The 23,318-nt window shown below is 43.3% G+C and overlaps 4 protein-coding genes across 5 annotated transcripts in view; 2 read left to right on the forward strand and 2 right to left on the reverse strand.

Annotated features, from left to right (window-relative positions):
* Positions 1-2,806: 2,806 nt before the first annotated feature.
* On the forward strand, positions 2,807-6,457 carry LOC112467482 (actin-related protein 8). The gene is made up of 8 exons (XM_025036122.1): positions 2,807-3,608; positions 4,220-4,387; positions 4,453-4,950; positions 5,088-5,432; positions 5,519-5,665; positions 5,752-5,971; positions 6,053-6,181; positions 6,279-6,457. Exons 1-8 carry the CDS (start codon positions 3,573-3,575, stop codon positions 6,449-6,451), a joined length of 1,716 nt encoding a protein of 571 aa, XP_024891890.1. The 5' UTR covers positions 2,807-3,572; the 3' UTR covers positions 6,452-6,457.
* On the reverse strand, positions 6,443-7,881 carry LOC112467485. Of its 2 annotated transcripts, none has more exons than XM_025036126.1 (5): positions 7,787-7,881; positions 7,227-7,617; positions 7,008-7,143; positions 6,847-6,903; positions 6,443-6,760 (listed from the first exon to the last, which is right to left on the reverse strand). In XM_025036126.1, exons 2-5 carry the CDS (start codon positions 7,562-7,564, stop codon positions 6,608-6,610), a joined length of 684 nt encoding a protein of 227 aa, XP_024891894.1. In that variant the 5' UTR covers positions 7,565-7,617; positions 7,787-7,881; the 3' UTR covers positions 6,443-6,607. The 2 variants fall into 2 exon arrangements, with proteins under 2 accessions (XP_024891894.1, XP_024891895.1); XM_025036127.1 differs by having other exon boundaries at positions 7,783-7,872.
* A 43-nt stretch (positions 7,882-7,924) lies between these two features.
* LOC112467484 (28S ribosomal protein S22, mitochondrial) lies at positions 7,925-9,796 on the forward strand. Its single transcript, XM_025036124.1, has 3 exons — positions 7,925-8,341; positions 8,665-9,140; positions 9,268-9,796. Exons 1-3 carry the CDS (start codon positions 7,942-7,944, stop codon positions 9,748-9,750), a joined length of 1,359 nt encoding a protein of 452 aa, XP_024891892.1. The 5' UTR covers positions 7,925-7,941; the 3' UTR covers positions 9,751-9,796.
* A 407-nt stretch (positions 9,797-10,203) lies between these two features.
* Positions 10,204-23,318, reverse strand: part of LOC112467493 (coiled-coil domain-containing protein AGAP005037) — a 96,157-nt gene continuing 83,042 nt past the window's right edge. Inside the window, exon 21 of the mRNA XM_025036140.1 lies at positions 10,204-16,088. Within this exon, the coding sequence (XP_024891908.1) occupies positions 14,649-16,088 (1,440 nt within the window). The 3' untranslated portion in view covers positions 10,204-14,648. The remainder of the gene's footprint in view (positions 16,089-23,318) is intronic.

Genomic DNA, 23,318 nt, shown 5'->3' on the forward strand with positions numbered 1-23,318 from the left:
ACTATTCAGCCAACACAAACTATCCTAGCAGTATGGTAACATTCCGGTTATATTGCAAGAACTTACATACTTACAACGTTACTGTATTGCCTAGAATTATTATATAATACGGACAAAGCAAACTCAATTTCTATGTTCTGTAAATTTTCGTCTATTTTCAATTTTGTCTATTACTTTATCATATTTCTATTATTTTATTGATCCATTTTTTTCCATTTTCGGTATTACAAAATCTTTTCGAAAACCCCGCACGCCCGCCGGGCACATTCAAAGCGAGAAAAACAATATACACACATAATCGAGCCGTGAAATTGGAGGGCAGCCCCGTGTTAATTGCTGAAGCAATGAAGTGGAGCTTGTGACATTCTTGTTGGCATCCCCGTCAACGTCATCGCCGCCAGGCGTTACGTAACGAAGGACACGCCCGGTGCCCGACGCTTTCATTCGGGCATTGTTAATTAAATAAAATGCGCATGGGGACGTCGATTACAAGTCGTTAATTAATATTCGCAGGATATAATCGCCCAGCTGCGTCAGCAATTGTAAACTGCGTGTTTTCGCTTACGTAACGTAGGACAAGACGCGAGCTAGCTGGAGCACGTGGACCGTCGCGGCCACGTGATCGGCGTCACATGCCAAGAATGTTCCCTTCCGTTCGGCGCGGCCACGTGAGCATCGTTTTTCTCTTCACCGCGAGATAGATGGAACATAGTGGATGGAATATGGAATTACGTAATATATCCCGCACAAATTATCTTACCTTAATGTCTCCGCGAAGGAGATAAGAGATAATCTTGCGGATCCTTGCTCCTTGATGTATTATATAGGTCATGGCAATTATACGCGCCAATTATGCGAAATGTTAACGTGATGTAACGTGCGCCGATGTACTCCCCGAAGGAACCAGAGAATGCACGGAATAATATATTATACACGCTTGAGAAAGAAGTTAATTTTTCTTGCGAATAAAATGCTAAAAAACGAAACGACTTTTGAATTTCAAACTATTAATTAAAGTGAAAGTTTCTATGTGTATTAAACTTTAGAAATAAAAATAAAGTCGTAGAATATTTTAAATAAAAAAATAATTCTCACAGAATTAATTAATAAATACGATTTTTTTTCGCCTACTCGCTTTTCTAATGTCTGGTTCGACTAGAAGAAATCTTTTTTATCTAATTCAATTGTATTCAATTTTATTCAATTTAAATTGTAGACGCTGTAATATGTGCGAGGGGAGACCCAAAAATAACCGGAATTGTTTAAAAAGAAATATTTTATTAATTTTTATTAATCTGTTATTCTAGTCTCTTTCAAAGTACTCTCCTCTTGATTCAATGCACTTGTTTCAACGTTTTTTTCACTGCTGGACACGTTTCTGAAACTCTTCAGTGCAGATATATATATATATATGTTATGGTTAAAGCCCGAAACGCGGTTAATCCTAGGATTGACTAACCAATTCTGTCGAACGGCCAAGCGTCTTGGTCAAAGTTTTGTAGTAATTTGTTAATATGGGTGTATAGACAGTATACAAATAGGCGGAGGAGGAACTCCGCCGCAGCCCCTTCCCCCGCATAATAAAACTAATCAAACTCCCAGCCTGATACCTAACTGCTTTAATCAAGAAACTTGGTTATTCCTCAGGATTGACCAGTCAGTGCTAGAAATGCCTGCGTTTCGGGCTTTGACCATAACATATATATATATATTGCAGTTCAAAGCTTCCAGCGATTTGTTTTACTTCGTCGATGTTAACAAAATATTTCCCTTTTAGATCACGTTTTATACGAAGGGAAAAAAAGTGACATATGGAACGAGATTGGGTGTGGATGGGAAACGAAACAATGCCACAAAAAACAAATTAGTCAATCGCGCGAGAACTACGCCATGTGGCAGAGTGATTCACAATAATCACAATAATAGTGTCAACTTGTGATAGAGGTACTTTACAACTAGCAACGCAATGTGCAATTTGTGCAACAACGTCTCGCACATCACAATCGAAATTCCGGTTATTTTTGGGTCCCCCCTCGTATGTGAAAAATTGGCTCAATATCGATCGAAAAATTTATAATATAAAATGCGTAAAATTTACGAATTATTTATGTAGCCAAAATATTAATCTATACATTTACACAAAATTCTACAAAATATTGTATGATTATTAATGTAAAATAATTTTTTATAACTAATAACATATATACAATTTGCAATTTCTTTTTTGCAATGTCTGATGTATAAAGAAGCTTAAGCACAAAGTGTAGTGAAATTTTTAAAATATAGAAAGAAACGTGCAAATTATGAGTGGCCACAAAATTGAGAAATTGAATGAACTTACCGTGAAGTTCGATTACAATTTATATCCTGTCTCATCCGGATTATTTTAATGTTATTGTTTAAATAAGCGACATTTTCGAGAAAGTCATTACACAGGAGCTATAACACATTATTGGTGAGATGCGCTATCGGCTGTCCTTTAATATCCCATGCGAGATTCCGTGGAAACGCTGAAGTCGATCCCATTATCTAACGATAATGGAGGATTCACACCGCGTCCGGCGTTCGACCGATAAATCCTCCATAACTAAGAGACCTTGGCTGCATTCGAGGAGCGCGCTATTAGCGCTATTGCATCATTCTGTCTTTATCGCTCATCAGGTGTAAAACAAGAATAGAACAAGCAAATAGCGCTAATAGCGCGCTCCCCGAATCCAGCCCTCATAATTAAGAGTCTGGTTATAAGGCAATTTTGTCAAAATCCTACAGTATGCATGGACAGTAGAGCGGGACTCAATTGACCACGTCGTCAATTGATTTAAAATAAAAATATCTGATTGGTTGGTTCAGGGGAAAACTGCAGGCATCGGGGGCTGTGAGTGGCTGTGGTCAATCGCTAGACTACGACGGTCCTTACCCGCAACTTTCGGATGTAAACAATGGAAAACATAACCTAATAACCTAACCTATTTCACAGGCTGAAATATCTCGCGAAAAGGTGGCAGATTTGTTTAAAAGAAACTGGAACAACCAGTTGGAGACACGGCAATAAGTTTAATCTTATCCCGAACATTTAAAAAACTAATTTATCTTGCGTTCTTTAGTTAAAGAACATTAGTGTGAAACCTCTAAAAAGTTAACCTAAAAGCTGGACTTTTCAATAAGAGAAATAAAAGAGTAATATAAATGCAATTAGAAAAAGAAAGCACACGAAGTCATTAGTAAGAAGAGAACAAAGAACTGGATGTGCCAAAAGCCGAAGAACAAGTATTCGGTATTGATGGAACGTTAAAAAATATTCCCATTTAAAAAATCCATCACTCAAATGTCATTGATGATGTTTCATGAAAGGATGTTAATATTTCGCACGCGATGTGAAATATCGCCATGGGCTAAGTAACGCTTTCTGAAATTTTCCGCAAGAAAACTGAAATAGAACAGAGGAAGATACGAAGAGAAAAATATACTAACACTGATATACATGTACCGTACTGGATTAAAAGGGAATAGCTTCATACAAGAGGAGGAATAAAAGTAAAGCGAGGAAACTTTGATTATTATTGCAATATCGAATGTCAACCAAGATGCCAGTTTATCAAGAGGCTGAAGTAATTACTTTTGTTTTTAATTAAATATACACAAGTAGATATACGTTGGGAGCTTCCCAGCAAGCGACACAAGTCGACACCAAGTATCGTTTTATCTTTATTATTCATTAACAAAAAAGAAAGTTGGAACAATGTTTGTGTTGACTTGTGTCGCTTGCTGGAAAACTCCCATAATTGTTCCTCTATGAGGTTACAAAGCTTATCTTGGTCTGTACGAACAAGTGTACAGACCAAACATAAGAATATAATAAGACAAATTTTAATCTTGACCTAATTTAATTTTAATTTGTGCCAAAACAAAAGAGATAAGAGGGTTAGTGAGCCAAGCTGGATGCTTAGCCACTCAATTTTATCTTAAGGGAGTTCGGGTAGAGACTCCTCTTATCTTCTCTTTGTTTTGATTTTTTTGAACCTTGAATTGTTATGTTTAATTTATGCCTATACCTAATTTTTCTTCTCTAGCTACATTATACTTGTTATTAGTATCAATGTGAATGTCGTATAGGAAGGATATTCAAGAATCATTTTCATCTGTTACATGATTACTTTTTTGTTGCCTGTTAAAGCAATAAAAAATATTCATAATAAAATTGATGGAACCGATGTTTCAGCAAATCCAAGCGCAGACGATTATTGTTATCCACCCGGGCTCGATGTATCTTCGTATGGGCCGTGCTTCTGACTTGAAGCCCATTACGTTGCTACACGCCGTCGCAAGGAGACGTTTGTCAAATGGAACAAAATACAAGGATAGTCTCTTACCTCCAACCGTGACACTGGTAAGTAAATGTGCAAACAGGATCGTGTCGCTATCATTATTTCTATTTGTCATTGTCTTTGGCAGACAAAGGAGCTAACACAAGCGATGGAAGAGTCTCGGTTGCAAGTGTCCCATACGCTGCAGTCCTGCTTGCAGTCCGACGGTAGTCGAAGATATGCTACACCTCCGCAGCAAATAGCCGCTTTCAATCGTAGATCTAGTCCAGAAATCTCCTCTCCCGGTAACATGAAGTGGACAACGACCGATCGTGATATAGTTGTCGGTGACGACATCCTGTCGTTAGATCCAGAGGAGGAGTGCAATTTTAATGTCCATTTTCCATACAGAAGAGGGGAGCTTAATATACATTCGAATACGGGTGGCAGCATAACGGCTGTCATGGCAGATTTAAAGACCATCTGGGAATATGTGCTAGCTGAGAAGTTGGATATTCCTTTGAAAGATTTAAAGCACTATCGCGCCGTGCTTGTTATACCTGATATTTATCATCGACCATATCTAAAGGAATTAACAACGCTGTTGTTGGACGAGATTGGTTTTGGACGCTGCATTTTATTGCAAGTTAGTTTGCCTGTATCACACATACTTTTATCAATAAGAGAATTCTTGTTTTTGCGACGAAACAATTTACTACTCGTATAATAGCCAATAAGCTTAAGCAAGTTGGAATTCAAATTGTCTCGTTTTCTTATCGACAGGATCATGTAGGCGCGATGTTTGGAGCGGGTTTGGGCTACGCATGTATAGTAGATGTTGGGGCTCAGAAGATATCGGTATCCTGCGTGGAGGATGCAATCTCTCATAAGGATACGCGTGTGCGTATGGATTACGGCGGCGCAGATGTCACACAGACGTTTTTCTGGCTCTTACAGAAATCCGCATTTCCGTACAAATCGTGCGATTCTATCAACAAGTTGGACGCGCTGCTCTTGGAGCAGCTAAAGATTGATTTTTGTCACGTGGATTTAAATGTGTGTGGGTCACAGGAGAAAACCTTCGTTGTCAGAAAGCCGAAACAACAAACGGAAACGTATACTATGCAGGTGTTGTATCTTTCTCAAATTTATTCTTTAAAAAATGAAAAATTATTTTTATAATATTGAACTTAATACGCTGAAACTTGTTACAGGTTGGCGATGAATGTTTAATAGCACCTTTGAGCTTGTTTCAACCTGAACTGTTCAGAGTTACTGGAACGCATAATGTTCATGTTCAAAAACGATCATTAGGAGACCCGGAAGACCCTTACGATGAGAATTATTTAAGAGAAACAAGTGTGAGTGGCCGCTATTTTTTAAGCTTAATCAACGTTATTCGTTTTTCTTTTAGCACATATCCAAATTCGATCGCTTTCCATTTCAGAGACGTGGGATGAAAGAAACACTGGATCATTCGTCAGAAATGCAAGAGGAGACGGCGGCTATACCTGCAGCTGTAGGCGACGATGAAGTTGTAGTTGACGCCGTTGGTGATCCTGTACCTAGTTTGTCAAATCGCGACTTAGACGCTCCCCGAGATTTCGTGATCCCGCAACAACTGTTGGGTCTTGATCAAGCCATATTGCAGAGTATCGAGCGATGTCGTGAGTATAACAATATTTATCAAACGCTATAGACTAATTAAATAAACGGGTACACAGCTAATCCTCATTTCTTTATAACAGCTAACGAAGATCTCAAAAGAAAAATGTACAGTTGTGTGTTAGTCGTGGGATCGGGCTTGAAATTTAAAGGTATCGGCATGTGGCTTCGCAACCGAATATCTCTTCAAATTCCTTACATGTACAGGCCCGGTAAGTATATCCTTCAAGGCTCCTGATCAATCAGTTGCAATGCTATCTCGCATTACGGAGAACAAAAAATTGTATTGCTGCTTGATGTTTCTTGCAGAACAACTAGATATTATAACACAGCCGAAGGATATGGATCCCGGTATGACGACATGGAAAGGCGCGGGGATCTTAAGCTGTTTGGAATCTGCTCAGGAATTGTGGATCACTCGAACCGAGTGGCATCGCTGGGGCGTTAGAATATTAAGAGAAAGATCTCCTTTCTTGTGGTAGAAAATATTTTCTATATTACTTGTGGTATTTGTGGTATTTATAAGTGAGCATTTTTCTATTTCTGACTTGATATCACGTTTGTCAATTATTATTTTATATTACGCTGCATCACGGTTGTAGCACGAGGTTGTAAAATATTAGATAATTTATCGAATATCATAACAACTCGGTCATTCTGATTTTAGTCCTATCGTTACGATGGTATTGTATTATATCAGCTTCCAGTAGAAAATTTATATAATTTACAACATTCGGCGTGACATCTACATAGATGTCATCTCCTCCTTTCATATAAGCTGACGTTAGTGCCTGTAATCATTATTTTGTACATTAGAGCACAATTGATCGATTGTGTAAAAGAAAATATAGAGTGCAATGTGTAAAAATGATCATACCGCTAATAATTCTTTAAAGCCATTGTTGTTCGGAATTATGGTATCTACCACAGTGTACTGCAAAAAACAAGTTTCCAGTTATCAATATTTCCTTCCGCGTGTAAAAGTCACGCAATTTAAAGCATCGTGCGCGACGAGTCACATAATTTTGCTATACATACCAGATCATTTTTTACTTGCTGAAATATACGTTTTGTTAGGATATGTTCCTCTTCGTATGTCTTGTTTGTGAAGGTCTCCGTGATATCCAGATAAGCTTCCCGCATTTTATCCAGTCCATTTTTCTTATCTCTCAAACTGCAACAAACACGACGAAGATGAAGAAACTGCAGAAGGAAAATTAATGAGGGTGACTCTTCAATATTGATTACTGTACTTACTATACGATGTCTTCCTGGATCTCGGAAAGCTTTCGTTGTAGACTATTGAGGAGATCTTGCATGTCGCGAATCTCTGCCTCCATCTCGGTCATCACTTGTACACGCAAGTCAGATGTTCTCACAATCGGATAATCCTCAGGTTCCACCATTTCGACTTCCTTTCGCAAGCTCTTGTGCAATCTTTCCTGTTTCATTCTCACGTCCTCCAGCGAACTGGATGGTTTCAAAGCGAAAATCTTGTTGTTCGATATCTGGCTTATTAGATCTTCGATATTTTTCTCCACTTCCGCCTTCTTATCCTTCAGCGTCTCGAAAGCGTCCTCCAACGTATATTCCATTGTTTTAAATTATTGTTTTAAAATATATATTAAAATTCACTGGTCGTTTAACGCTGCAAATAAAATTCGACATGTTATTCCTGGGGGTGGGAATATCGATTCGCTTATAATCAAAATTTTCAATGGACACGATGAAATATGTATGTCAAGCAAATAAGGGAATAGTTAATGAATGTTAGCCGAGTGTTTTTATTTTACAATTTTCAACAAATACATACGTACAGAATCAACAACACTTGAATAGGTTACACCTGCAATATCCTACTACTCCACACTGGTTTCTTCGCGTAATTGGAAATAAATTAGAAATTAAATTAAAAATAATAAAAGTAGAGACGGCGTACGTCACGTCGCCATGCGTTTAAAATAAAATAAATATGTTAAATGTTTATAAACAGACATTCCTTCACTCGTCAGCTACAAAAGTCCGCTCTTTGCAGCTGAACTTTTTACACTCGTTTACATCTTTCTTCTTTTTCTCTCCAACATCTACTTTATATATCTATTTCTTTTCAAGTGTAGAAAGTGTAAGTGCAGAACGAGGGAAGCCTCTAGCTGAGGACGAGGTTAGGTTAGGGCTTCGGAGTGGAGGGAGACTGGAGTTGGAGAGTGGAGCTGGCGCGAGGCGCGGTTTAAAGCCGACCGAGAGGAATATTGTCATTTGCTGCTCGTTAAAAATCATCATGCTTTCGCGTCACGCGAGTAAACTTTTGCGCCATTCATATTCACGTGCCGTCTCGAATTGCCGTAGCTTCGCCTCGGCGAACGTTGAAACAGGTATCGTTTACTGAGATACAATTTTTAGGTTATCTTTTTATTGTTATGCCGCAAGGTAGAAAAGTTGACAGGAATGTATCGATGCTGTAGTATAATTATAACTGTGTGGTGTAATAGCTTCTCTTCGCTTGATTCTTATGTGCTGGGATTTAGTTTTTATGCTATAAATGATTTCTTAATCCCCGACATTGAAACCCCGCATGTGAATTATTTAATATTATTCCGTCATTAATGCGGAGTGTGTTAACTGTTTTACTGCCTCTTTCGCACGAAAGTTAAGACGGATTTATTAATCTTCGTGTCTTCCGCGCCAATTTTCACAGATCCCGTAGAAAGAGATCCAGCGCCGTTCTTTTTCAACGAAGAAGTTCAAGCGTGCCTCAGAACGTTGACGACAGTGGACTATAGTAAAGTCCTCCGGACTCGCAGAGATGGACACAAGCTCAAACCGCCGGAGTATAAGTTCCTGACCGACGAAGAGCTCGAGGAAGCTACGAAAGCGGCGAGACGTAGGGCGGAGAAATTTTTGCAAATGCCGCCGGTTGTGAAACAGAGATTAGATCCGTCCGCGCCGTTATGCGAGGATGCTGCGCTACAGAGTCACGATACCGTTAAATACGTGTTCACTGATATCACGTTCGGTCTTCGGGACAGAGAAAGATTGATAGTAATTAGAGAACCGAACGGAACATTGAGACACGCCACTTGGAAAGAGCGAGACAGATTGGTGCAATCCTTTTTCCCGAAGCCGGAAAGGCAAATACAAAAACCAAAAATGTTCGAAGGCGAATACTTGCAGGTACCGTACATTACTTCTACTTTTTAGTATTTAGTTCGCTGATATTTAAGTGTTTGAGAGTAGGAAAGAAAGAAAGGAGGAATGCTCACTTGAAGTGAACGCTAATAAATCGCGGCTTTCCTTACAGGACTTGTTAAATCGCAAAGAATACGAGTTCATCCTGGATCGCGCGTGCGTGCAATTCGAGCCGGACAATCCGGATTACCAGGCGGTCACCCGGGAAGTCTACGAGCACATAAACGCCGAGAAACATTTCGATATTTTAAGATCCACGCGTCACTTCGGGCCGATGGTGTTTCACCTAGTATGGACGAGCAACATCGACAACCTGCTTCTCGAGATGATCGAGACCGGTCGGGTTAAAGATGCCGCGCTGCTGATACGTCTGTATCATATGATTCATCCTACAACCAAGTCGGCGGTTGAGCGGTGCGAGCACACGGACGATGCGGAATTTATTATGCATTACGCGCGCCTCGAGTCGACGAGGAAAGACAAGATCCAGAAGCTCCTGCAGTCGTACAAGGAGTTGCAGCGAGAACGTGAAATCGTGGCGGAGGGTATCAAGCTGGCGCACGGCATTTCTTCGGAAATAACGGATAAGGTGTAAATATACAAATCAATAAATATCTAGTATCTTTTCTTGTTATAATTAATGTAATTAGGAATTATTTCTCCATTTTTCGATCCATCAAACGTGGGATAGCCGACAATAGAAAACTCGATTAGGTCGAATATCTTGATGACATTTTCTACCTTTAAAAGAGAGGTTTCTTAGGGGAAATATAGTTATTTAAAAAATAATATGTCTTGCTTAAAAGTGTCGTTTAGAGGATTACATAAAAGTACGCCGTGAATTGAACTGACAACAGATAAATTGCGGGAAGACGTTTAATGGAAGAACACAGGCGATCCGGATTCGGAGATCATTTATCCACATTCTGTCCGATATAATAGAGTCAGTTCTGATCTTCGCTAAGGAAGCACGATGGATTCTTCTCCGAGATTCAGTCCGCTACGCTTCTTTTATAGGACACCCTATAGAATAAGAGTGAGACTGTGCTGCAGTATGTCATGATTTGCTTTATTCGTTGTTCGTAAGGTTGAATTAAAATCGATTGGATAACAGACACACGGTGGTCGTCAGGGCAATTCGATGATTATTACTCGATTATTTTATTACGTACGGTAGTACTTACAAACATTTACAAATGTAACAAGTCAATTCGATTTGGCGTACAGGATCGTCAGAAAACATTACACTAATGACCTTTCGCTAATTCGCGTTACGGAGAAGAAACGGTGAGAAAAAAGAAACGCAAAATCAATCGAACGATCGGACTGCGCGCTTGGTTCTCGCACGGATTCGGACAGCGCGCGTCTCCCGCGAAACGCTTTGTTCTCGTTTCGATTGAGAGGGATAGATGAGGGTGGGAACGAGGAGATCGATTGATACCTAGCGATTAAACGTATTCGGTAACGAATATAACAGCTCTACCCGATACCCGGGGTATCGCCGCGAACGAAAATGCACCGTTCAAAGTAGCTTTATACAAATGCAACGTTACGGTTGTGGCGACAGGCTGTAAGTACCCTACAATCGTGGAACGATGTTATCGTACAAACCCGACCGTTTGCGTGGGAAAAAAAAATCAAACGGAACGAAGAACGAGAGATTTTCGCTTTTTTAATATTTTCTTTTTTTTTCCTTCTATCTCCAAACCTTCCCCCGCTGGGGCGGGGGGGAGGGGCGTTTTATCGCGTCGTTATCATTATAATACTTGATAAGCACTCGCAAATCGTAATGTTCGTTATCAATCATTATCATTCGCCTTATCCTTAGTATACTCTTACTGCGTAGGTAATTATTATTTCCCTATAAAGACGTGCTCCGGATTGCGTGTATGTGTTGTGTATGTGTGACAGCGGAAAATAAATAAGGTATATGCTTTTTCGCCGCGCGTTTTCAACCCCCGGACGCGACTCGACCGCGCGCTCGGGCTGCGACGAACGGCTGCGCGCAGTGTCGGCCCTCTCTCGTTTCTGTTTTCGCAATATAAATATTAATCGATCGTGACAATGGACATTCACGTCGCTTATTACGCGAATATTGCTTACCAGCAAATCATAAGATTAACGAGCTTCCGATCGCGAGACACGCCAGTATCGCAATTCTAGCCAGTATCCCGCTTTCCTAAAGTAAGGCGCGAGCGCGTATATAATATATATCGACGCAATTATCAATTCGCGATCTTATGTCGTAGCCACGCACATAATCCATTCTCCTAATAATCCTAATAACAATTTCCAATAATTCTCTAATTACTTACTAAACTATCAACTAGCTAACTTAACGAAAGGAATATTTAATCTACGAATTAGAAAACAGTCAAATATAGAACATCGATTCTCGTCGTCGATTTTGCCACTGTTGATTGGCGAATTTTATTATGCAACTTTTCGATCGGCAATCGGCAATGTGCCGTTCGCTTCGAAGATACGATTCGCTGGATGTGAGAGAAGAAATACAATGTGTTCTCCGCGGCGGTCTCTTGGCGATCTCGTCCATCCATCGAAGTGGAGTCCGCAAACGCATCCGAGGGTTGATACGAAAGCCTCGTCGAATCGGTCTGCGAACGCAGACCAGGCTAACGGAAGGGGTATAGAAGCGTATAAAATAAATAAATACGTATATATGCGAATGTGTCAGCTGTTAGGCCCTTCTCGAAGCAAGGTATGCGACTGCGTCGGGCGCCGATGGTCCAAACAACGCGAACAGAATCCGAAGGACCTCTGGGAGTCTTCCTGAGACGAGAGCGACGCTTCGCTCTCATCGCTTGGATCCCGGGGGAAATTCAGACATTTGCGTTGTCCGGGAAGCGCGACGACGAGCTCGTACGGTATAAACTGCGATAAAATAGCGCAAAACCGGCGATCGCACTCGAGAAGCGATCAAGGTGGCGCATAAAACCTTCGCGGCTTCGCATCAAATTCGCATCGACGTCAGTTTTTTTTAAGATTCTAGTTGCATTTGTGCACGAGTTTCTTTAACTGGCCCTTCTTTCGCCGGTCCGATCGCGTTAAAAACTCAATTGTTAGCGAATATCAATGACAATAGTTTGCTATCGATCCGCGAAACGCCGATCCGTCACCTTGATCGCAAAACGATCTCAAAATCCTATGACAATCGCGACAATGGAGAGACGATGAAGCGCGATGACTCGACGATCGTCATCCTGTGACGGTGGGGCGCACGGTGATAATTAGCTAATGATTGCGATCGTCCAAATAATCCGACGCGGGATGCACGTTGCGCGGCGTTAATTGCGAGATGTACATATGTAGCGGAGCTGTGTTGCGTTCGGGTTGGCAATTATTGAGCAATATCCTTCCTAACGTACACCTTTGGCCGCCGAAAAAGGTTCGCCGACAGGTCTTTCGCGCGTCTTGCCGTGTCTCTCGATCGTTATCGGCCACTATTGTGTTCCGGACCAGAGTCTAGTTACACCGACATTAAATTAGCGCCAATTTCGGATCAATTAATTCTCTCTCTCTCCGTAAACATTAGAATTCAGAAAGAAATGGATTTTTCAAATAAATATTTTTATTTGACAGAGTCCGAAAAGTAAATGTGAAGTCCTGCCTAAAGTATCTATAAAAATTGCAGATTCTCTTTCTTCTTTTATCTGCTTCTATTCCTAGAGGAGTGTCTATTAAATTCTAATAATTTTTTAACTAAGTAATGGTCCTGCATGTCGAAATGAAAGTAGAAAAGTTGTAATTCGAAGAGAGATGACGAGTCAATTGATTCGAACTGTCGGTACAACTCAACCACGCAACTGGAGATGAGACATTTACCCTCACAATATAGGAATATTCTACGCCACCTGATTTTTTAACGACCCCGAATGATTCAGCGCACGATCTTATCGCTAATGCATCAGATGGACCCAAGGGGTTGCTCCTCGCGTTTGCATCCTATTGCAGCTTTCCGGGTCCTTCCCGGCTTCTTTTGACGACCATCTCGTACCGTGCCCTTTCGTACTTACTTTTTCGTACTCCCCGAATAGATCGTGTATTTCTCGCAGTGCCACCCGTAAATCCCTTATCGGTAATGAGAGTAATCGCGTCGAGATCGCCTATCGCTACGCATTCACGTAAATGCGGCTGGATGTGTGTATATTTTATACACGTACGGTAACAATTGTTCTAAAGCTTTTTCTGATAAAAGTCACGTCTGCGCACATTAGGACCGTCGTCATCGTGTACAAAACGCGTTTTCTGTACGTGCCATTTCGCCGTCGTCCGAAAAAAAAGAAAAACGATCGTTCCGCAGCCTCGTCCGCGGCGTTAACGACGCACACGAGCGTGGTATATGCGTACGATTGCGGTATATTTCGCATATATGAAATATACAATTTTATATATTATATATACTTAGCTCTCTCTACCTACCTATCTCCACTTACGTGTATATATATTTATATAAATCTCCTGCCCGCCCGCGCGTACATGCGTAGCGTGTATGTATATATTTATATATATAATACGTATGTATATATGTATAATATTTATATACGATGATTCACCTACGTAGAACCTTACGCTCGCCCTACTACGATGAAGAAAGAACGAATAGCCGGATATAATTACGGGTGTGTATAATTGCCTTAGAAAAAAATGTACGCGAGTACCGTGGTTTCTTCTTTTCGTTCACGTATTATTTGGCACACAGACGTTGCGAGGGGTACGGACGCGCGGACGTGTAATGAGCCAGGGTCGACTTTGAGAACTCGGCACATTTCCGAAGGGGGAGTATAGAGATCGAGAGACCGAGAGCAAGACGCGAGAAACCGGGGGGGTGTGACCCGCCTGCCCGCCTTGAATATGTTACGTGATGCGAGATTCGCGTCGCTATTTTCTTATTTCCTTCTTTTTCTCCTTTTTCCAGTTCGGACGTCGACGTCGCGCGTCCGCGTATCCGAAAGTTTCCTCGCGCCGCGCGATTTTTTCTTTATTTCAATCATTAATACTATATTAATCATATAGCGATTGGCGCGCTATTTTTACGCGCGCCTCTTGCGCCGAATCCCTACGCTGTACCCTACTTTCCAAGAGACGTTCCAAACGCCCGCGTACGGCGGTTCCTTCGTCGTTCAGGATGTTGGAAGCGGTCTTCCTTCAGCTTCTGTTCTTCCTATTCTCTTCGGTTCGCGTTCCTTCCTGTCTGTAAGCCAATTTGGTCTTCTTAATACTAGCAATTCCTTGTTGTCGAACTCGAACCCGAATCTTCCGCGACCGTTTCTTTTCAACTGTCCGTTTCCGTATTTCATTCTCCTCTTCTTGCTCGTCTCACTTGACGGACAACCTGCCCGGGGATTGTCGTCCGAGGACCATGGACCACGCGGTAGAAGCCTCGCGATCCCGCCGGCCGCCGTGTTAACTCGCCAGCGCGATTTCAGTGGCGACCTTGACGGTCGAGCAGCCGATCAGCGAGCGGCTTCTCGGTCACAGAATGTCCGTCTCGTAGACCTTGCTGGTGGTCGTGGTGGACGTGGTGGTGACGATAGTGGCCGAGCCGGTGGTCGTCGTACCCGATACCACCGTCGTGGACGTGGTACCGGGGACCTGGCCGTTGGTCGTCGCCGCCGCGGCGGTCGGAATCGCTTGCCCGTTGATGATCTCGACCTTGGCTATCTGGTTACCACCGTCAACCGCGGCCTCTTGCGAAACCTGGGGCTTGATGCTGAGGCTGGTGAGGGACCCGGAACTTGCCGCGCTCAAGCCGAGGCCCATCTTCGCCAGGAGGTTGCTCTCGGAGCCGGTCTTCTTCAAAAGATCGGGTGGTGCCGGCGGCACGGTGGTGAGACCGGCCGCGTTCCTCTGCAGCTGCTGCAGCCTGGCGTACTGCTCCTGCAGGGCCTTCTGCTTCCTGAGTAGCTCCTGATGCCGTTGCTCCAGCTGTTCCTGCCGGCCGCGTTTACTCTGCAGCCCCTCCTGCGAGTTGACGCTTTCGCAGGAGCTGGAGTTGCTGGTCGACAGCACCGCGGAGGATTGCGAGGACGACGAGTTGTGCGGCGGGGCGACGCCCGGCGCGGTCGGCGCCAACGTGGATCCGGCGACCTGGTCCACGGTGGATAGGATGGCGTTCGACGGTAGGGCCATCGGCGGCTTCCCCTCCTTGCCAACGAGACTGTTGTTGCGCGAAGGTCGGCGTAAGGTTGCGTTGCCGCTTTGCAGATTACACGGATGATTCCTGGGCGGCAACTGCGGGCTGGTAGGGCTCGCCAGGGGCGACCGGGAGCTGGTGCGCGGCGGCGGTGGCGGCGGTACCCTCCTGGTGCTCGCCAGCTGCAGCAGCTCGGCGTTCCGTTCCGGTACCGGCGGCTTCTGACCGGGCAGAAAGCTCTGCGGCAGCACCGGCATCCCCGGCTGGGATTGCTGCTGCACCTGTTGATCCAGCGACAGCGCCTGCAGCCTAGCGATGGGCGGCGAGGTGTCGGTGTCCGAGCTCGAGGGGTACGAGTGCAAGCGACGCAGGGTGCCGCCCGGCGCCATCCCGGGCAGGCCCATCAGGCCGACGGTGGGGGGCGCGGTCAGGATACCGCTGGAGGAGTCCACGCTGCCCTTTCGACCGATATCGCTGATGTTGGGCGCGCGTCCGCCGCTGCCGGTGATCGTCGCGACGCTCGTTGACTCTCGGAGGCTGGATGCGCGGCCGATGTCGGCCAGGAGGGTGTTCGAGCCCGGATGCACCGACAGGCCGCCCGACACGTGGCCCATCTGCGATCCTGGTCGGGAGAAGGTTTGCAGCTCGTCTAGCAGAGCGTCGAGTGCGTTCTCCGGACGCTGCTGATGGTCGGCGGATGACTCGTGAGGGTGGCCCCCTCCCCCGAGGACGCTCGCTGACCCCACGACAGTGCGTTCCGCTGGCACAGGGGTAGCTGCCTGTTCGTTCAGACACGTGGAATCAACGCTCGGGGGCCAAGAACGTCGCGCCGGCCCGGCTTTTGCCTCGCGGCGCGGCGTCGCGCCAGCGTCCCCCCTGGGGAACGCGGGACCGTCGGGCGTCCTTCCGCGTGCTGGCGCGACGCATCTTGGCATCGTGGGGGGGTGATCGTGCTTTTTGTTTTTTTTTTTCTGCGCGCTCTCGTTGAGAAGAAGCATCCCGCGCGATCGTCCAGTAGGGTGTCTCCCGTTCCGGTACCTCGTGCGAGGTGCCGCGCAAGTTTTCGAATGTGAACGTGTATAAAGTACACAACGACACATACAGATACTTACGCGCTTGTAGACACGACGAACATATACACAGACACATATAGACATGTATAAGGGTGTAGAGAACGATAATAATATGTAAGAGCTTCGAAAATTGCACATCGACTTATGTACATTTGATCGTATATACTCGTATGTACAGAGATACATTTTGAAATTTGCTTTTTGTGGTGCTTGGTGCAGACCCGGAGGTAGTCCGGTACCGGATGATTGAACGTGTCGTGATACATTTTCTCGTTTATAGTATGCCGTCGCTGCGGATGCTTTTTCTGGACAACGAGAGCGGTGATCGTATAGAAAGTGGCGTCTCGATGCGAAGATCCGAATAATGAGATTGAAGAAAGGATGATTTGCGAAAGAGAGAGATAACAGAGTGATATGATATACTCGTGAAACACACAGATCACGCAAAGTCCGATGTTGCCTTACGATTGATTGTTCGTTGTACCGTCGTATTTAGCATTAGTAGCATTACTTTAATCTTCCAGCAAGGTTTTTACTAGGGTCGAAAGTCGTCCAATAATTTTTGCGCTATTCTCGAAGACTCTGAAATATATCACAACTAAGATTATAATTACTTACTGATTACGTATGTGCACAGTTAACGCTATTAATTATTAATTAACAGTTAGATTGATTAATTTTATCAAATTTAAGTACTTAATTTGCCACACATCCGGACTCTGCGTATCGTGTCGTTGAATCGCGTGAATATTTAACGACGAAGACGCCCTTCGACACACCACGATCGTACGATCGGAAGATCGCGAGTCGAATTTCGTCTTTTTTTTTTTTTTCTATGTCATGCGTATATATGTGCGAATAATGTGCATGCGTAATAACAATGTGACAGAAGTGAAGAGCATGACTGTGAAACGGTGAATGATACGAGACGTAATGAGCGTAAAATCATGGAAATGCAGAATATATGGGTGAACACGACAAAAGTAAAGTGAAAGAGAAGAAACGCGCGAGAGAGAGATGGATGAAAGAGAAAGAGAGAGAGATAGAGAGCGATAGAAAGAGGCAGAAAGATAGATAGAAAAAGAGAGAAATAGAAAGAGAGAGAAAGAAAGAAAGAGAGAGAGAGCGCAATGATGAGTCGTGAATCGCAATAAGTGAACGAAAAAAGAAGGCACACAATCCGTAGGACATAATACGTAAATATGATTAAATTCCGTTAGATAATTACCTGCGGGTCGGTTATACGTTTTGTGCGTGCGTTGTGCGTGTTACAAGTCAGTACTCGTTTGGGGCTCTTTTACATTTGGCATCGATTGCTGTCCGGTATTAGTCAACTTAAAAAAAAAAACAGAGAAACCAAAAATCAAAAATCCGAGGTCAGAGGTCAACATCGTCGTGGACCGCGCGCGGGAGAGAAAAGAAAAGCGCGAGAAAGAACGCGAGATCCGTTTCGCTCCTCCGCGAAAACGCGTCGTTCGTTTCACGCGGACCGGACGCGCGAAAAGTCCGCGGGGGGAGAGGGGGGGAGTGAATCGCGCAAAGGTCCGTGAAACACGTTGAAGGGCTGTCAAGGCAAACCGGGACGTCTTCCATTGAGATCCTGTCGTTTCTTGGACGTTTCGCGTCGTGGGATACAGCACGAGATTATCCGGAAGGAGAATTCTCTAGCGATCGTTACGTCCCCTCGTTCAATGATTTTGATAAAATTGCCAAAATATTAATATTAAAAATATAATATTCGATAAAATTAACGATGAAAAATATAATCGTTATTGTCACGTTGTAAATTGCTCTTGATATGACACGGTCGCGACATTGCAATCTCGTGTTGTCGGATTTGTTTCATCCTCCCCCCGCCCCCGCCGAATTCTTTATCGAATCCCCCGTATGATATTCCGCCCGTCGTCCATACGATCGACATCCGATCTCGCGCAGGAAAGAGCCGGGAACGCGCGGCGCATCGGCTCGGGCATCGACCTCTGTCGTTTTTCGAGATTGACTCCGGATGCATCTTTCATCCGGCCGCCTCGCGCCGATCGGATCGAGAGCAGCGAGAGGAAACGGTTATGAGTAAATAAAAAATCGCGCTGGACCCCAAATACAAATCTCTCGAACGCGCGGCTTGAATCGCGATACCCGCGCGGTGAATCCGCGAGCGAAAAGACGACGAAAAAGAAACGACGCGTGGGATTTAAATACAGAAAAAAAGTCGTCGTCACATCTTTATAATCTTGATAATCGGGCGGAGTAAGCGTAAACGAAGATAAGTGCGTACGGGGCCGTTCGGTAATTGGCACATTGCTGGCGAACGTGGCGACCCGGCGACGTTGTTTGTTGAAAACTATGCATGATTAATTAATTTCTTTCACTAAGGCTAAGTTCAACGCTATAAATTTAATCCCTCGCAACTTTCGAGGTCTCGACATGGTGCTCAAGCAAACTTCGTTTATAACATTTACTCGGAAAAGCAGCACTTTGTCATCCACCACTCCCTGAAGAGTACCACCAGACATTTCTACTTTTGTCTAATCGTGAAATCGACGTCGTTATTAAATAAAAAAAAAAATATCATTTTCGGTTCTCGACAAAGGACATCGCCAAAACGTGCGCCAGAGGCCAATCACCCTGATGTACCCCGTTCACACGGATTCTCCTGTTTAAAGTAAAATAAAATAAAACATCGTATGAAGATTGTTGTGCCCATGCCGATGATCGAGGTGCACAGAGATGTAGATCGCAGTTACATTGAAAGAGAAGCAGAGTCGTTTTTCTTTTCTTACCGAGTTCGCCGTTTACGAATTAGCACGTGAGTATTGTCGATGCCCGCACAAATGACGCCGACCTTCCGGGTTACGAGGCAACGGAAGACTCTTATAATAGCATGCACCTCTCGAAGGCGCGGATACGAAAGAAAAAAATAAAACGAAAAAAAAGAGAAAGAGAGAGAGAGAAAAAGAGAGAGAACGGGGATGCCTTCTCCCATGCGAAACTGCATGCGCGTCTAACGCAAAATTACACACGTATGTATTTTATGCGTGACAGGCATACATACACGCGCGCGCGCACACACACACACACACACGTACACATACATTCATGCCGCATGCCGCACACGTACGTACGAAACGTGCCTAATAATTAAGTAATAATACTCCGACTAGTTGTGAAACGAACAAAAATCGAAACGAACAGATAGGGTGGTTATATTATACATAAATATCGAAAAAAAAAGAAATATCGGCCAATCAAAAAAATACACAGAGAAAACCTTCAGTCCAATCCTTATAGTAAGGCAATATAGTATATAGTACGGACTCAGACTCATATAGATAGATAGAGATATATAGAGAAAGAGATAGAGAAATGAGATGGACAGAGATAGACAGAGAAGGGGAGGAAGAGAAAAGAGAAAAGGAGAATATATAAATATATATAAAATATATGTATATATCGATTCTCAAAGTGTGTCTTCCATGGATGGGTATGTACATATACACAATAGATTGAGAGAAAAAGAGAGAGAGAGAGAGAGAGAAAGAGTGAATGTGATGGAGAGAAGAATGATGAATCTTGCACGAGGGTGGAGCACGCATATGGAACGTGATGTGAGACGCGACAGTAAACGGTCGATCGGTATCGGTGAAGTCGAAAGAGGTGATTACGTGGTGGCGAATCGTCGACAAGGAGCAAGTACGACACAGCGTAGAGAAACCAGACATATAAGAAGCCCAAGTATCGTACAAATCATATAAGTGAGGTAACTAATTAAGACCTCTGGTGATGCTACACGTCAGCGTGTAGACCGGGGTGACCGTAAACTCGCGCACTTATCCCGTAGGCGTAATGAGACTTCTTTCAATTCAACGCACTGCACTACTTTTTATAATAGTTTGCCTAAGTGACAATTGAGGTTTCGTTCGAAAATTCTATCCTTCAACATTTTCCATTTTTTTAACTGAAAAATGTGGAAATCAAATCCGATTTGATCAAGAGATTTCATATGCGTGAATTTATAGCCACTCCGTATAGACAGGTGCACGAGTTGCAATTGGCAGTAGTTTTCGCGACGTACAATACCGGCACCTCGGAACTAAAACAATTAACATCATTCTCCGCGGCTGGAAGCTATTAGGAGCGAGATATTTTCCTCGACATTTATAACATATTCTTTCTTTTTCGGCGCTTCTGAGTCGTACGTTGATGTTGGTTGTTTCGATTCCGAGATGCCGGGGTGCTCTACGGCCTCGTCATTGCGCATTTAATTGATTACGATTGCATTCGTGGAGACCGATCGAGACTCGTCAAATATTGTTTTTTCTTGATCGGCAACATTAAAAAAGATTTAACGAAAGGTATCTCAGTTTTTTAGGCGTCCTTTAGATATCTTCCTTTTAAAAATTCTTTTGAACAACACGACTCATCACAGAGTCTTCACGGCGCAAGTTCTTCGCTTATGATCTCCGAAACAACATGAGAAATTCGCAGAGGAATCTGAAGGATGTCTGAAAATTAGAACTTCTTCAAAGACCTCTCATCCGAAGCTTTGCCCGAGAGATCATAATCGAGAAACTCATCGTGTTAAACTCTTTCGCAAGTTGCCCCGATAATTGTGTCAACGAATCGCGAGTGATCGATTTTGGGAATTAACTTCCAGGAATAAAGATGCCGAAAGAATTTAACGAATCTTGATTCGTTCCCGCTTGCATCATTTGCACACGTGCGCGTGAACACGAGGAAATACTTGTAACGTAAGTGCGTGTGAGTACGTCAAACAAGCTTTATTAGTATGTAACGAAAAAAAAACCGAAGAAAATTAGAATTATATAAATAAAGTTTAGTTGCCTATAGTTTATACTTTATATTTGCTTGTAACATCACTAAATCGAATTAGTTTTTATCTAGCAATTAAGGCTAGAAAACTGTTCCAGTTGATTCAATTTCGATAAAAGAGTAATGAAGCTATAATAATTTCAATGTGCCCAGTTATTTGTACTATCTTCAAGTATTGTACGCATTTAGATGTAAATGATTATCACCCCATCGATCATTGCCGATTCTATAGCAGAGGAAATATGATGATGGATACGTGATGTATGTTAGCAAGTGGAATAAATGTAGCAATAAAATTTTTTTTCAGTAAAATCCTGAGATCAATGAAACATTGGGAGATTTCCAGCAAGTGACACAAGTCGACACAAACGTCGTTCTATCTTTCTTTTTTGGCTGAGTAACAAAAACAAAACGACACTTATGTCGACTTGTGCTTGCTGGAAAGCTCCCATTAGAAGAAATCAAGTGAAATGTACATTGTTTTACAGATCCTTTTTATTTTATCTAATCTGCATTTTGCGCGTGTAAGATATTTTTATTTCACGACTTAAATAAATTAGATTTATTTAATCTTTTTTACGTCTTTAACGAAAATTTAATACAAATTATTTGGAAGTTATCGATGGTGTCTTTAAAAACATAGAAAAACGATCAATCTCTATCTCGATCGGGATGAGCTTTTGCTCAAGATTGTTGTGCAGATATACCACTTTATTCCACTTGGCATGCCCGTATGATCGCGCGCACGTACATACAGAGGCACGTACGAATATTTCTTCGTAGCCGTAGCAAGAAGGTAGAACCACTTCTCGAATTTCGTACGCGGCGCGTGCGGTGACGAGGCGGCACACCGGTACGATTCCATCGCGACGATTAACGTCATCGGATCATATAAAATATACATTTGTTATATACATATGTACACGCTGCCGAGAGCGGCGAGCAATTTGGGTGATTCGATCTATTTCAAACAAGAATCTCGACGTTCGGACAGAATGTAAGGGTCAGACGCGTCGTCATGCGTCGAGTGACCTCTCGTCGTCCCGTGAAGACTGGCGGGGTGAGATAGACTGTGACGGGGTGAAATAGAGAGAGAGAACAAGACAAAGAGAGAAAGAGAGAGAGAGAAAGAGAAAAAGAGAGAGAAAAAGAGGGAGCCGGTGGAAAAAAAGACTAGCACAGCAATACAGGGGAGAATCTCTGTGAGATGCACTTGCGCGCGCGGGTGGTGCGTGCCATCGTCGTGGTACGTCACGCAAACGGGAAATCCAATGTAAACCTTGAAAAAACGTACGAAGATGGTACAGACGACGATTAAGGGGACGGAGGGGGTCGTGGTGGCGGGCAAAAGGTGCGGGGGTGAGACCTTACTATAAGAAGTGGATTGGAGCGAGTGTGTATGTGTGTCTGACAAGGTCGGGCCGCTCACTACTGCCGCGTTTCTACGTCGTGTCGTGACGTGATCGCCGTGACTGTCTTGCATCGTCGATCTCGATCTCCGGGATCGAAACACCGTAAAATTTCGACGGGCAACAACCCTCGGACTGATATGAGATGCAAGGATGTATCCTGGTATCCTCAACATTTACATTTTTATAGAATAAATGTAGCCGTTCCTTCGGATCCGTCGAAACGCGAACTTCACGGGATCATGTATCCCGGATATATTTTACAGCAAATGTAACAAATACGTTTTAATTCGATTTTAACACATATGGAGAGATGTATATTGTTTCATATTTCGCGATAAAAGGAGATACATCTTTGGTGAAGAGCGTAAACGAGAATCTTTTTAACTAATATTTTAGGATTTAAAAAATCTCTTATAAAGCTACTTGAAAGAAAATTAACTATTCAGAATAACTCGAATAAATCTTATATCGTTGACGATGCCAGACAATCCTCGACGTTTGCCAATGCTCGATGAGCGAAAGCGCTCTCCTCTCTTCGTCTTTCGCGTCGAATCGGCATGGGCGTCTCGGTGAGGACATTAGCTTGGATGTGCTCGCGCGGATGCTCGATAGAAACCAAGGAGGAAACGTATTGTAAATACATATTATATAAATAGGTATATCTTGCGAAAAAGGCGAAGTGAGAGCGCTAAAA

Source organism: Temnothorax curvispinosus, unplaced genomic scaffold, assembly GCF_003070985.1.
Source record: "Temnothorax curvispinosus isolate PA1 unplaced genomic scaffold, ASM307098v1 QBEX01017430.1, whole genome shotgun sequence".
Classification (NCBI taxonomy): domain Eukaryota; kingdom Metazoa; phylum Arthropoda; class Insecta; order Hymenoptera; family Formicidae; genus Temnothorax; species Temnothorax curvispinosus.